This window comes from Heterocephalus glaber, unplaced genomic scaffold (genome assembly GCF_053883595.1).
Source record: "Heterocephalus glaber isolate CG9 unplaced genomic scaffold, H.glaber_assembly_v1.0 deba00001472, whole genome shotgun sequence".
Lineage (NCBI taxonomy): Eukaryota > Metazoa > Chordata > Mammalia > Rodentia > Bathyergidae > Heterocephalus > Heterocephalus glaber.
Window position 1 is genome coordinate 10,811,922 of NW_028258315.1, and position 14,466 is coordinate 10,826,387.

General features: G+C 40.3%; 1 protein-coding gene across 1 annotated transcript in view; it reads right to left on the minus strand.

Annotated features, from left to right (window-relative positions):
• Positions 1-14,466, minus strand: part of Nedd9 (neural precursor cell expressed, developmentally down-regulated 9) — a 183,880-nt gene that overhangs the window by 96,606 nt on the left and 72,808 nt on the right. Inside the window, exon 2 of the mRNA XM_021260652.2 lies at positions 13,123-13,283. Coding sequence (XP_021116311.2) covers positions 13,123-13,134 — 12 coding nt within the window. The 5' untranslated portion in view covers positions 13,135-13,283. The remainder of the gene's footprint in view (positions 1-13,122; positions 13,284-14,466) is intronic.

Consider the following 14,466-nt stretch of genomic DNA (forward strand, 5'->3'; position numbering starts at 1 on the left):
ATGAGATCTTATAGACAATTAGACCAATAGAATAGAAATAGGCCTTCAAATGTATGGACAGCTGATCTTGTAGATGTGCAATTAAAATTCAGTGGAGAAACATAGTGCACTCAACACACTGTGCTGGTGCAAATTATAAAATAATGAACTTCAAGCCATATCTTTTGTCACATAAATATTAAGTTAAAATAGATCAGAAATAAACGTAAAACCTAAAACTATAAAAATATAGAAGAAATGTCTGTGACTTTGAGTTAGGCAAAGATTTCTTAGACATCATACCAAAACATAATCTATTAAATAATGAATTAATAAACAGGACTTCATCACAATTAAAAGCATCGTCTCCTCTAAAGATACTACTAACAGGATGAAAAGAAACTAGATGCTGGGGAAAATGACCACAATATGTAAATATGACAAAATAGTCATATCCAGCAGAGGTAAGAAACTTAAAATTCAATAATACAACAAGGAATCAACTTAAAAATGGGCACAATATCTGAATAGACATTTTATTGAAAGAGGATATAGTGATGAGAAACAAATGCACTAAAAGATTCTTTGATATCATTAGCTATTAAGAAATGCAAAGTAAATGACTATAAAATACCACTACACACTTAATAGAATGGCTAAAATTAGAAGAAAAATCTGACCATACCGGTAAGGATGGCAAGGATGTGTAGGAAATGGAATTCACACAGTGCTGGAGGGAACAGTTTGGCAGTTTCTTAGAAAGTTAGGTACAAGTATACTCCAGCTCTATGAGCTAGCTATCTATTCTCAGTTATTTACCTAAGAGAAAAGAAAGCATATTTCCATAGAAACACTTAAACATAAATTTTCATAAAGTGTTATTTGTAGTTAACCTAAACTGAGAATAACCCAAGTGTCTATCAAAGATGAATGGTTAAACACATTGTGGTTTGGCCATTACAAGAATACTACTCAGCAACTATAGGAAGAAATGAAGGATTGATAAAACACTGCAACGTGGATGAAACTCAAAATAAGTATGCAAATCACAAGAAGTCAGCATAGGTATGCTTTTTTACATAGATTTCTAGGAAATCCAAATTAATTATAGTGAAAAACAACAGTTCAATAGTTCCTAGGGATGGGGGAGGGCAGGAAGGGCCTGAGACGAGGTTATAAGGGGTGTGAGGTAATTTTTGGAGGTGATGGATGTGTTCATTATCTTGCTCGTGGTGATGGTTTCACAGGGGTATGCATATGTCAACATTGTCTAAATTTGCATTTTAAGTATGTGTAGCTTATTGTGTTATCAATTATATCTCAACAAAGCTGTTTGAAGGAAAGCAGGTAGTTAATGTCTATGGATGTAGGTTCCCACATATGGGACAGCCAGCAGGAAGACATGAAAGTACAAATCCATCTCCTCTAGACACACAGACAAAAACCACAGACAAGTAAAAAACTTGGAGAGACTAAGGATAATGCTCTTGACATGTTAGGCCATGCGATTTAAAAAAATACATTTTAAAAGTGTTTACTAGCATACATTTGCTTGTACATATTTATGGCATTCAGTGTGACATTTTAGTACATACGTATAATATGTAATGATCAGATCAGAATAATTGGCAGATCCATCAGCACAAACATTTATCATTCTTTTGTGTTGTGAACATTCAAAATCCTCTCTAGTAGCTATTTTGAAATATACAATTAATTGTTCTCAACTGTATTTCCTACTATGCTATTGAACATTAGAAATTACTTCACCTATCCAGCTGCAATCCTGCACCTTATAAACCATCTTCTCTCCATCCCTCACCCTACCTGGGCTCTGGTATCCATTGCTCTACTGTCTATTTCTATGAGATAAGCATTTTAGCTCCCACATATAAATCAGAACATATGGTTATTTCACTTAATGCAATGTTTTTCTGTTCCATTCATTGGTGCAAATCGCAGGGTTCCATTCTTTTTTTTTTTTTAAATTCCTTTATTGGTACATTTTAGGTATACAACACATTTACATTTCTCCATGGGAACCTGTACCTTTACATGATGAATCTTGGTTCTTATTTCTTCCCCATTCCTAGTCCTCCCTTCACCCGCTCCACCCTTCCCTATTTACAAAGACTTTATTTCCATTTTTTCCATTTCTCAGCATTTTTCCTTTCCCTTCTTTCCTTTCCCTTGACCCTTGCACTTCCCCTATCCCTTTGGACCTTTTCTTCCTATTTTGCATTATTGATTATTCATTCTAATATTGGTACATTTTAGGTATACAATATAATGACACTCATCACTGGAAATTTACACCTTTACATAATCTCGCTTGGTTCTTATTTTTCACCCTTGCCCAGCCCTCCCTTCAACCCCTCCATTCCTCCCTATTTACAAAGACTTTGTTTCCATTTTTCCATTTTCTCATATGAATTCCATTCCCTTCTTTCCTTTCCCCTACCCCTCCCACTTCCCCTTCCCCTTTGCCCCTTTTCTTCCTATTTCACATTATCTATTATACCTTTTAGTCCTTATTTACACTTTCAGTTTCTCACACTAGAGAAACTATTCGGTATTTACACACGTGTGTCCTATTTATTTCACTTAAGAGTATCACCTCAATGTGCATCCACTTAGCTATAAATGTCTCTAATTTCTCATTTTTTATGGCTGAGTAGTACTCCATTTTATAAAACACCACACTGGCTGAACAGTAAACCAGTGTGTATATGAGGCTATACTCTTCATCCCCTCCATCCATTGCCCTTCATGTACTGTTTTCTTACTTCTACCTGAGGCTCTGTTATAAGCCTTTTGACTTGATTTTCTACTTCATCCAACTTTGACTAAAATTCACTGCCTCAAATGCATAACATTCCAGACAGAATTGGAGCTGGGGGAAGAGAGTGGAGGAGGGACAAGGGTAATATGCTCAGCCAGCAGGTGATAGGAGCCACTTTACCTCCCACCTTCCAGAAGCTGAATTTGGTAATGAGTGGTCACTGTATTTATCACCTAGTAATTACTGCAATTGGAAAAGGTGTGCAAAAGCCTGGAAAACATTACCCTGTCAACTGTGTTGGTGTCTTTGATGAAGCTGGGTATGGCAGGGTCCCAGATACAATTGAGGATCAGCATGTGGTCTGTTAAAACAGTTTTGGTTCTTTCCATCCCTCTGGTCTGCAGACAGCTTCTGGCTTACAATATGGCAATTGTTTTGTCAGATCGCTGCATATAGTCACAGTAGTAGAACACCCTGATCTCAACTTTCTACATGGTTCAGTCAAAATCACAGTGAGCAGGTCCAGCTGCAGATGAGGAAGAGCACAGGGTAAGGGCTGAGGGTTGCTGGGCAACATGCCACCTGCCTAGGTCCATCCCAGGGAGTGGTGTTTGCCTTGAAGAGCACACCATGGCTTAAGATCAGTGGAGCCAGCAAGGCATCAGATAGGGTTATATCAGTTTAAAATAACACATACACTAGCAAATAGACCAGAGTGCCAAGAGGCCACTCTGCCAAGAGACTCAGTGCGTGACAAAGCAGATCATCCCAAGGTTGCTTGGAATATCCACAGAATTGGAACATGATCTCCCAGTGGGGCTGAGGATGGTGGTGGTGATGGCTGCCCACAAAGGCAATACAATATTGTAGCAGAGGAACTGCAGCACTTTGCTCAGCACTGCCAAGACTGTGTCTTCCCTAGATATACCCAGGCCAGTTGGCTCTGCTGTCTGGAGGGTGATCTCTTTTCACTGCTCCTGTGGCTAACCAACTCCTGCTCACACTGCCTTCCCCCAGTCAGGCACAATGCAGCCACTCTTGTCTGCTCACTGGCTTGTCCCTACACGCACACCCTGCTCACTTCTGCATCCACACGGGCAGGACTGGAGTTGGAGGTCTGTGCACTCTTCTTTGTTACACATACATGGAGCGTGTCTTGGCCAAATTCCACAGCTGGGTGACTGTACCTGTTTTATTTGACTAGTGTCTATGTTTTATGAGTTTAGCTCTGAAAGCCACCTGTTTCCAGGTTCCTTGGAAATACCTAATCCATCTGCCTCCTTTTTATGTTTCCCATACTGACCACTGACTGATTGGAGCCCAGGTTTTGCAAAAAACTAACTCAAGTTCAGCAAATCCAATCATCATGTTGGCTTCAAAATGGTTGTTCATGAAATGGGTACAATATTTTTCAACTGACAGGGCTAAGTACTTTTTAAAAAGAGGAAGCAGTTAATTTGAAAATAAGAGAGTAAGATGAAAAGTTGAAAAATGAAGGCATCTCTCATCAATTTTTGTAGTTCTACTATTTCCTATATCTGATCTATAAAATCTAAGAAATATGGTTGGTTTTTCCTTTCCTTTATTTGTGGGGGGAGAAAGGCACCTAAATAAACTAATATAGATTCTGATACTGCTGGACACCTATTTTCTCTTTTTTGGATTTGATTTTAGGTAGAAAGACAATGCCTAGTTTAAATCAAGACTATACTTAGTATGGCAGATACTATTTTTAAAAATTTCTTTTCCCTCCCCAGCTGTTAAGGAACAGAGAGTGGAGGCTCAGAATATTATATAATTTGTCTAAGAGCCTTAAATATAGGAATCCTATCATGCAGCCTTTAACCAGTCAAGGCTAGATCTCTAGATGAAAACTTGAAAATTCAGACAAAAGATCCAACAGATGCGTCAACTCTGTGATGGTGAAGTCAGAAGTTTAAAGATAGGCATGTGACTAGCTGTCCAGGCAGCACTGCTGTCAGTAGAAGTGGGGCAGGCATTTTTGCAGGGTCTCAGACAGGAGTTGCTCTACTGGTGAAGTTCTACTTTCCCCAGACAGCTTTCAGAATCCCTCTGAGAGATGATGTCTGTCTCGACCCATTTCCTCGTCTTTATCTGGTATTTTCTGGAAGCCTGTGTTTCTTCTCACATTTCATCCTAAGGACAACCTTTCAAGACTCATTTTCCACAAGCCAATATGGAGCCTGCAAACCAAGCTGACACCATCCAGAGCTTCTGTCCCCATAAATGCTGTCTCCACCCTTTAAAAGTTATCTTGACAGGACCAAGCACAAAACTTATGCCTTTGGAGGCATTTCAGGGTATTCTGTTTCTATTTTTCTTGCCTTTTTCCAAAGTAATTTTATATCCCTTAGGAACCAAGAAGTATTTCCTGTAATTAGGGTTTGCTACTGTCCCTCACTCCCAGGAACATTCATCTGCCCAGTGCTGGGATCCAGAGGCACTGCCCCGGAGCTGTGGGTTTGGGGTCAGGGTGGTCATGGTCCTCATTACGGAGTCCTAGATGAACAGATCTGGAAACAGGCTCTCACTGTATTTGGTACTTTAAGAGCCCTTTTGTACATTAATAGGAATGAATGGGAATGGGAAAGAACCCCCTTGGTGAACATTAAGCTGATCTATAACTTAGATGTTGAAAGAAAGGGGGCACCTAGGTTTCACTGAGGCATATGGGATTGTCACCTGTGCCCTCCTCTACATTTCTCTTCCTTGTGCTTAACAGATCATATAACTTCTCAATAAAATGCTCATGAGTGTGTTTTACTCTGCTTCCCAGCCTGCTCCCTAAAATGTCCCACGGTCTTTCTCCATTTCATTTATGCTGTTGCAAGAGAAGAATCCTGGGATATTGGAGCCATGTGAGTTAAGAAATCTAGATCCTCAAGGATAAGGATGTCTGCCCAGGAGAATTATTGACTTCCCCATGAGGAAGAACTCATGTGTACTTTTTTTTCCCATCTGTACATTTTGAGCAGCTGCTGAGACCGTGGGGCTTACTTGTTACTGCAGGTTACTGCAGTACTATCCTGACTGATGTTCCTTCCAGCTCTGAAATTCTGTGTATCTTGGAATGACACAGCACAGGGCAGAGGTCTAAAGACTTTAGAACATGGGCAAGAAGCACCAGATATAAATAAACTAGGTTCTCAAAGATGCCTCTCTAAATGAGCCAGCAAAAATCTGAGAGGACTCTGGATAATACTTACAGGATAGGAGATGCATTTTTTTTTTTTTTTGGTACTGGGTTTTGAACTTGGGACCTTTCACTTGCGAGGCAGGTGCCAGAACCACTGAGCTAAATCCCCGGCCCCAGGAGATGCATATTTCTTTGTAATGTAACAGCAACTCTGTGTGTGTTGGTCAAATCTGAAGAAGTAGTTTTAAAAGAGACTGAAGACAAATTGTGACAAAACAGTAACAGAAACCTCTGCCAGAGTAGATCTTGTTATTGACAACATAAATCCAAGGACAAAGAGCTCCCCAGTCCTCCCCTTACAATAATTGTGTGGAGAGGGTCAGTACAGGGTCAGTGTAGCATTTACAGTGATTGGAAGATTTATGTTGTGCTAATTCCAGAGCTCTTTGTCATATGGGAAGTGATTAAGCCTGGGTGGCTACTGCTCTGATGAGGAAAGTAGACTGTTTCCATCATGTTCTTACTTTAACTCTTTTTTTTTCTTTTTCTCACTTTAACTCTTGCAGAATGAATTCTTTGCTTATTTTTCATCTTTGCTTATTTTTACTGAGGAGAGTACCATTGTTAAGGAACCCCAACTCTTCATATTTTAGAATAAATGAGGGCTGTCTGTGGGGAAAGAAAGCCACTGAAGACAGTGAGAAGCAGAGTGCCCTGGTATTAAATCGGGGAAAGTGCCTGATAGGGAGGAGAAATCTTGCCTAAGCTCTGGGGTCACTTTCTGCGTCTCAAATCCTGCTTACTTTCGGGATGTTGGTCAGTGTCTTCTTTACGGTGTAATTTCTGCAGTGCAGCTGGATGTTGTGACTCATAGTCAAACACAGAAAGCCTCCAGCAGCCCATCTGGGGAGGCTGCATAGTGCTGGATTAAGATGGGAAAGTTAACTCTCCGTCAAGACGCTCCTCTGTGTGGGCCCAGTGACTCTTACACCTGCGGGGCACTTCATCTTTGAATATGCTTCTTATTTTCCAGACAAGCCCAGGGGATCCACATTCCCCAATAAAATTCCTGTCTGCACTAAATTGCCTTTTAGTGCTGACTTATACCTCAATAAAACTACATGTCGAAAAGGAGAATTGGTTTGATTCTATAACTAACATGATTTATGCATGTTTTGGTTTTGGAGTACATGGTATTTACACAATGTGATGCGATGTGTGTGTATATCCACATCCAGAGAACTCATGACAGGGGCAGCAGAAACATCTGCAGCATCTTCTAAACATGGGACTGAGTCTTGATATAAAGAATGTTCTTCCTAAGGGCATCTGCAGCTTCAAAGAGGCAGGCTCAAGATTTTCTGGGTACCAGAACCCCCCATGGAACTCAATAAAATGATCCATTTCTGGCCCACTTCAGAACCTCTAAATCAGAGTCACTAAGCATGGGGTGGGGTCTGAGGTATGTATTTAAACAATCTTTACATGTGACACTGAGCACACAGGATGTGTGAAACACTCTCCTTCAAACTTGGAGATGAAATGTCTATTTCTCTTTGGTTACTACCGATAAACTATTTGCTGAAAAAGCGAAGGGAACTAATGCTTTTTAGATGACTTTTTTTGTGTGTGTGTCAAGCATTTTGCTACACACTCTAAATATATTGTTTTTTGTATAAATCTTGTAAGAATCCAACAGAGCTGGAATTATCATCATTTTAACTGGAGAAATCAGAAGTTTGGAGAGGGTAAGCAATATTGACTGGTGAAGAGCAGGATGGAGATTTGAACCCCGATCGATCTCTTTGGAGCCACAGCACACACCTTTTTCACCAAGATGTTGGCTGACCTGCTGCCTGGCCAAATTCTATCTGATCAGTGTTGGGCCGCATGTTTTAGGGATAGCAGTTTACCTTTGCATTTACAAAGAAACCTGATGAGAAATTTCCTTTTTCTCCCTGCCAGCTTTAATTAAGTATGAATGGTAAATTTAAAAATCCTAAAAATTTAAGGTGGAAAACATGATGTTTTCATATACATGTACATTGTAAAGTGATTACCATAATCAAGCTAATTGATAGAGCTATCACCTAACATAATGACTCCTGTGTGTGCGTGTGTGTGCGTGTGTTAATAATAGTTAAGATCTATCCTCTTAGTAAATTCTGAGTCCACAGTACAGTATTATTAACTAGGACATCACGCTGGGCATTAGGTTGATAGAACTTCCTCATTTCATACAGAAGGTGCATGTCTTTTCACCAATAGCTCCCGATTTTCCCCAGACCTGACCCTCTCATAATCACCATTCTACTCCTTGCTTCTATGAAGGGAACTTTTTTAGGTTCTACATAGGAGTCAGATCACGTGGCATTTGTCTTTGGCTTATTTCACTTAGTATAACGTCCTTTAGCTCCATCCACGTTCTTACAAATGACATGATTTTCTTCCTTTTAAAGCGGAGTGGTATTCCAGTATCTATATATACCACAATTTCATCATCTGCTCATACGCAGATGGTTAAGTAGGGAGTTTCCTTATCTTGGTTATCGTGAACAATGTTGTGATGAACATGAATACACAGATACCTCTTCAATATACTGATTTCAATTCCTTTGAAAATATATACTCAGAAGTGAGTTTATTGGGTTATATAGTAGCTTCATTTTTAATTCTTTGAAGAATCCCCATATGGTTTTCTGTCACGGTGGCAGGTGTTTACATTCCACCCACAGAGTGCAAGGATTCCCTTGTCTCCATATCCTCATTCACTCTTCTTATATTTTGACAAAAAGCCATCTTAAGTGGTATGAGATGATATCTCATTGCGGCTTTGATTTGCATTTCCCTGGTGATTACTGATGTTGAGCATATACCTGATGGCCATTTGTATTTCTTCTTTTAAGAAATATCTATTTAGATCTTTAGCCCATTTAAAAAACCAGGTTTTAGGGCTGGGGATTTAGCTCAGTGGTGCCATGCCTGCCTTGCAAATGCAAGGTCCTGAGTTCGATCCCCGGTACCTCCCCCAAAATAATAAAAATAAAATAAAAAATTAAGTTTTTTTCTTGGAACTCAGTTGTATAAATCGTGTGTATGTATATGTATGTATATGTGTGTGCATATATGTATACATATGTGTATATGTAGATGTAGGTACAGATTTTTAAAAATTAACCAGTTACAAATATATAGTTTGCAAATATTCACTCATTCTTCATTCTGTAGGTCATCAAAATTTTCTTAAGAAGATAACACTTCCCTGGGGAAACTTCCTTACAGGAAAGTAAACTTTACATTGTAGAGGACGCTGAGGTGCCCGACCAGAGACCCTACTTCATCCGAGCAGCTGTGCACTTTGTCAGCCGCCAAAGGGCTGGAAACCAGCAGCTCTCAATCAGATTTCCTTCTGTGATTGTCCTCGGCCAAAGAGAACTTCCTCCTGCACATCCGGCCCCTTCCCTGGGGCAGCCCACATCCAACACCTGGTACAGGCAGGGGTACGATGTCCCAAACACCTTGCGCCAGTTCCAGACAACTCAGAAGGACTATTCCAGCTCCAGAGGCACAAGTGATTAACTGTGGCCTTTATTTTAACTTTGACTTCTCCTTCTGCCTAATTCTACTTTCTCTCTCATCTTGAGGCGGTTCCTGAGAGCACTCCTCAGAAGCCTCTTGCAGTCCATCCCAGAACTTGTGTTTCTGGTGAGTTGACTATGATGTTGTTAAACCAAATTGTCCTTTTGGATACACATGCTCACATTTAGGCAGTGTGATAGGCAGAATGGTACCGCCCTCCCCAGTTCATATATTCAAGTCCAAACCTACACTACCTCAGAATGTAACTGTATTTGGAGACAGAGTTTTTGTTTCTGTTTTTGTTTTTTTGGTATCAGGGATCGAACTCGGGACCTTGGGCTTGTGAGGCAGGTGCCGGAATCACTGAGCTAAATCCCCAGCTGAGAGACAGGGTTTTTATAGAAATGTCTAAGTTCAAGTGAGGTCATGAGGCTGAGCGAATCCAATATGCTAGGGTCCTTCTAAAAAGACACAGACACATACGGAGGGAAGACTATACAAAGACACAGGGAGAAGACAACATCCATAAGCCAAGGAAAGAGACCTCAGGAGAAACCACTCCCACGTGCACTTTGATCTTGGACTCCTGGCCTCGCCTCCCTAACTGTGAGGAAGTAGCTTTCTGTTGTCTAAGACCCTTGGTCAGTGATATTTTGTTACAGCAGCTTGTATACACCAACGCAGGCAGATTTAGAGCTCTTTCTACATTTAGATACCTACTCTTTCATCTTCACACTTCAGGAACAACCCAGAACCCTGAACAAGTTAAATTGTCTCTTAAGTATAATGATGCTGAGTGATAATTTTCACTAGAGTTTTCATATTCCTTAAAAGATGCCAAAATTATCATATCTTTAAAAGAGTGATTAAAGAGTATGTGAATTACCCCCTCTTGATCTCATCTCCCTTTTAGGACACTTAGCACAAACCAAAGACAGATCTAAATACATGGTGTAGACAACTACTTTGGACCTGCATCAAACTTGTATGGGGGGGGCACCATTTTCAAATTCCATCAGTCAACATTTTTTGGAGTTCTATGACGCAAGAGTTGGGTTTGGCTTTTTGTCTTTAGCTAAGCCACAGCACTCCACACCCAGCTGCTGGCCTCCTACCCTCATTTGGGGAGGAAGAGTAAGAAAAACCAAAAAAAGGTTTGCAGTTTAAAAACTTTCCTTTACAGGCCTCCAGGTTTTCTGAGCAGCCTGTTTATCCTTGCCAATGGGGCCTCAGCTAATGGGTAACTACCAACTCTGAAAAACAAACAAAACCAAACAACTCCAGCAGAGGAGTGCCAGGGTGCTGGCCCTTCTGCAACCCTAGGTAGAACAAGGCCTCTCCACCTTCTGTTCACTTTCGTAATTGTATGGGGGCCCTGGGGCTTACTTTTATCTGCTGAGCTTTCTGTGACTGTAGCACAAGTTTCCCCAAAGGATTGTGCTGACCACGCCACCTTCATTGTTGCTACAGAAACCAGAACCTCATAGCATAAGGAAGCTCAGCAGAGCCACCAAGCACAGCCTGTGCCAGAGTGCTGAGGCCCATCTGCTACCAGGCCTTTCTCACTCTGGACATCTCCCCACCTTCTTCTTGCGTCATTTCCGTGAGCTTCGAAGCCGGTCCCTGTTACCTAACTCTCATGTCATCAGAAGCATCTGTTGAGGGCTTATGTGGTGGTTGTAATTCTAAGCAATTTACGTTTCTAATCATCACAACAATCCCTCAAGGTGGGTGTTCTCATCCTCATTTTATGGGTGAAGAACCTGAGACTCAAAGAGGTTAACTTGTTCAATGTCCTATTACTTGTTGTGGCAGTCCGGGCTCAAGTTGAGCAGTTACGGCTTTTGGTCCACATTTTTAAGCAACATACCACTCCCCAAAAGCACTGGAAATATATCCTTGGGAAGCACTGTAACGTGGAGTAAATGTTCTTATTCACTAGATAATGATGATAATTTAAAAATACTTATGTTCTACTTATGCTAGTGTGAAGTGGGATATGTGTGTGTGTAGGGGACACTGAAATAAAATTTAATGATGAGAGGGAAAAATCACCCAGATGTCTTGGAATTACAGATCTCAAAAGAAATTTCAACTCTTCATGTAGATAATTCTAAAGTAAATCACAGATTCCAGGAGGTGAAATTGTCTGGTTTTTAGGTCTCAAATAGCAAAGTCAAGAATCAGTATGTATTGGAAAGAACATGATGCTAATATTCCTTGCAGGGACTCAAATGGAATGAAATGCTGGCTTACTTTAAGGAATTCTTTTCCTTCTTTGTTTTTGAATCAGTAAATCTCACTGAGCAGGTATAAACAAATACGAGATTAATTTTGTTTCACTATACATAAAGAAATTCATATTCATGTTGAATGGCTTGGGGAGTCACAAATAAATGGAATTCATTTCAATTTAGATTAGTAATTGTATTTGATTGAAGCCTCTGAAGGGTCCCATTTTGTAACAGATTTATGTACTAGAAGAGGTCATTATTTTACCTTAAATATCACAGTGATGTGAAAACCAAACTTGTTTTTCATGACTTCCAGGGAAATCCTTCTATGGCTTATCAACATGTTTAAAGCAAATATTTGTCATTATATTTAGTTTATAGCCCTTTCCCTGCAAATAAAATACAGCCTTCTTTGGACTGAGATGGCTGCTCAGTGTTTTTTTCATTTGTTGGCTTTGCATGTACACACACATACCACTTCATACTAGCTTAAGTAGAACCTAAGTATTTTAAAATTGGCTGCTTCTCTATGTAATGCAAACAACAGATGACCGGACTCAACACTGAAGAGAATTAACCTTTTTTTGAGCACATCATTTTAAATGTATCTTTCCATTTTATCCTGTAAACAATTGTGCCATTGCCATGTTATGAATACAAAACAAAGATCCAAAAAACCCCAAGTAACTCAGGCTGAGGTCAACTCTATTACAAGGATGTACATCCAGGTTTCTGCGATGCCCAGTACCACCACACCATGCTGTGATGCCTGGCTCCCTTGGAAGCCAATTAATAGATGCAATTACATGTAATTTCCACTCTTTAGTGTTCATAAAGCCTTTAGGAAGCCTTGGTTGACAATTTTAACCTTAATCTCCACACCAAGCCAAGTTGATTTTTTTGGGGGGGGTACCAGGGCTCGAACTCGGATCCACTGAGCTAAATCCCTGGCCCCCAAGTTGATTTTCTTGTGGAATGGCTAAATAGAAGTCAAATGGTTTAAGATGATGGGCAAAGAAAAGTGGAACCAAGAAAAAGGTTAAAGCCTGACTGGGTGATCAGCTTCTGAATAGTTCATGAGTATATCTTCCAGACCTGTGCAGGCACCAGCTATACCGAGTGTAATCTTCTACCCGTATCCCAGAGGACTGCTTCCCCAGAGATTACTCAATGGAAGAGGATTTCCTATGAGCCTCAGGCTATCCATGTAAAACAATTCACCTAACAGAGCAAAACCTGGCTGCCCCAAAAGAATGTATCTATAGCAAATACTAGTTGCAGACCTGTATGACAATGGGACAGCATTCATATTATTATTTTAGAGAAATTAGCCTGAGTTCAACTGGAAAAGAGGAAATCACAAAGTGTATGTTATTTTCTGCACTACTCACCCTTGCCCACATCTTCCCTCACGGAATGCTGGAGCTCTGGATCTCTAGGAGGATAATTCCAATGTTCCGGTCTGCTGGCTGGCTTCCTCCTTTTCATAACTCCTCTTGAAGAATGTGCAATGTGCTCCTGCCAGCTTCTGGCATTATGGACTCACAGCTCACTGCAGCCGAAAACAGAAGTTAGAAATAAAAAGGTGGTAGAAGTAAAAAGGTGTATAGGGTCAGGATGCTTTTGTCATTTGAGGATTGTATCATAGTTGTTGGAAAATCCAAATCCATAGTCTTAGAAATTAATTAATTAATTCATTCATTCATTCATGCAATCATGGGAAGTGTTCATGGCATTCTTGCTACATTAACTTGAACTAAAAAGATGCATAAAATATGGTCCTGCCCTCAAGGAGCCCACAGTCTAGTTGTGCAAACCAAAACATGCAGCTGTGAAACATTTCAGGCTCTCTGGTCAAATAGGCAGTGAGTCAGGAGGAAGCACAAAGGAGGGAGGAGATGAACCGGAAGTGAAGTCTTGAGAATGGTGGGTGGATGTCGCCCAGTGGAGGCGAGAGGGGCCCTTCACTGTCTCTAACCTGTCACTTCAGTCATTGATTTACCTTTTTTTTTCCTTTCTGTTCTCTCATCCTTACGGCCTCATGATTCCCCTTTAAACCAATTTAATATATTGCTTTTATCACTCTGAAGCCACCAAGTGTGCCTGACTCTACCTCTGGCCAGTAGCTTGTGAAGGTCACTTGAGCCATATGTTTTTTTAGTTTCCCCAAAAGGAGGAAAATTGGTATTTTGGAACTGTGGCTTTTAAATAATTTAGATGCAAAGCCCAGAATTTGATTTTTTGCTTTCTGGAAGAAAAATCAACTGGGCTTTTGGTGGGCTAGTCCTGGCCAACTTTTTTTACTTTCCTTTAATCTTCTCACAGCTGTAAGATTAAGTTTTGAAGTTGTGTGTGTGCATGTGGATGCATGTGTGTGTGCGCGTGTGTTTATGGACTACCACTGAAATGTATAGTCTTAGAAAAGCCTGATATTTAAACCATGTAGGATACAATGGAAAGCTTTTTGAGAATTGGTCATCTGAATCTTTGTAAAAGGAAAGCTTTTGCCCTATTAAAAATGAAAACTCAAAACTAAGTGGAAGGTCAAACAGAAAAATAAAGATTGCATCTGGCACATAGTAGATGCTCAGTAAACTATTTCCTGAAGCATCCAGCTGCCCATATGAGTGAGAGAAGCCTTCCTAGAACTGTGTTCCCACAGAGGGTATTTGGGAGTTGGTTTCCTTACCCCTCTACTGGGGAGGGAACAGCTTCCTATAATTTTGGTTTGATAA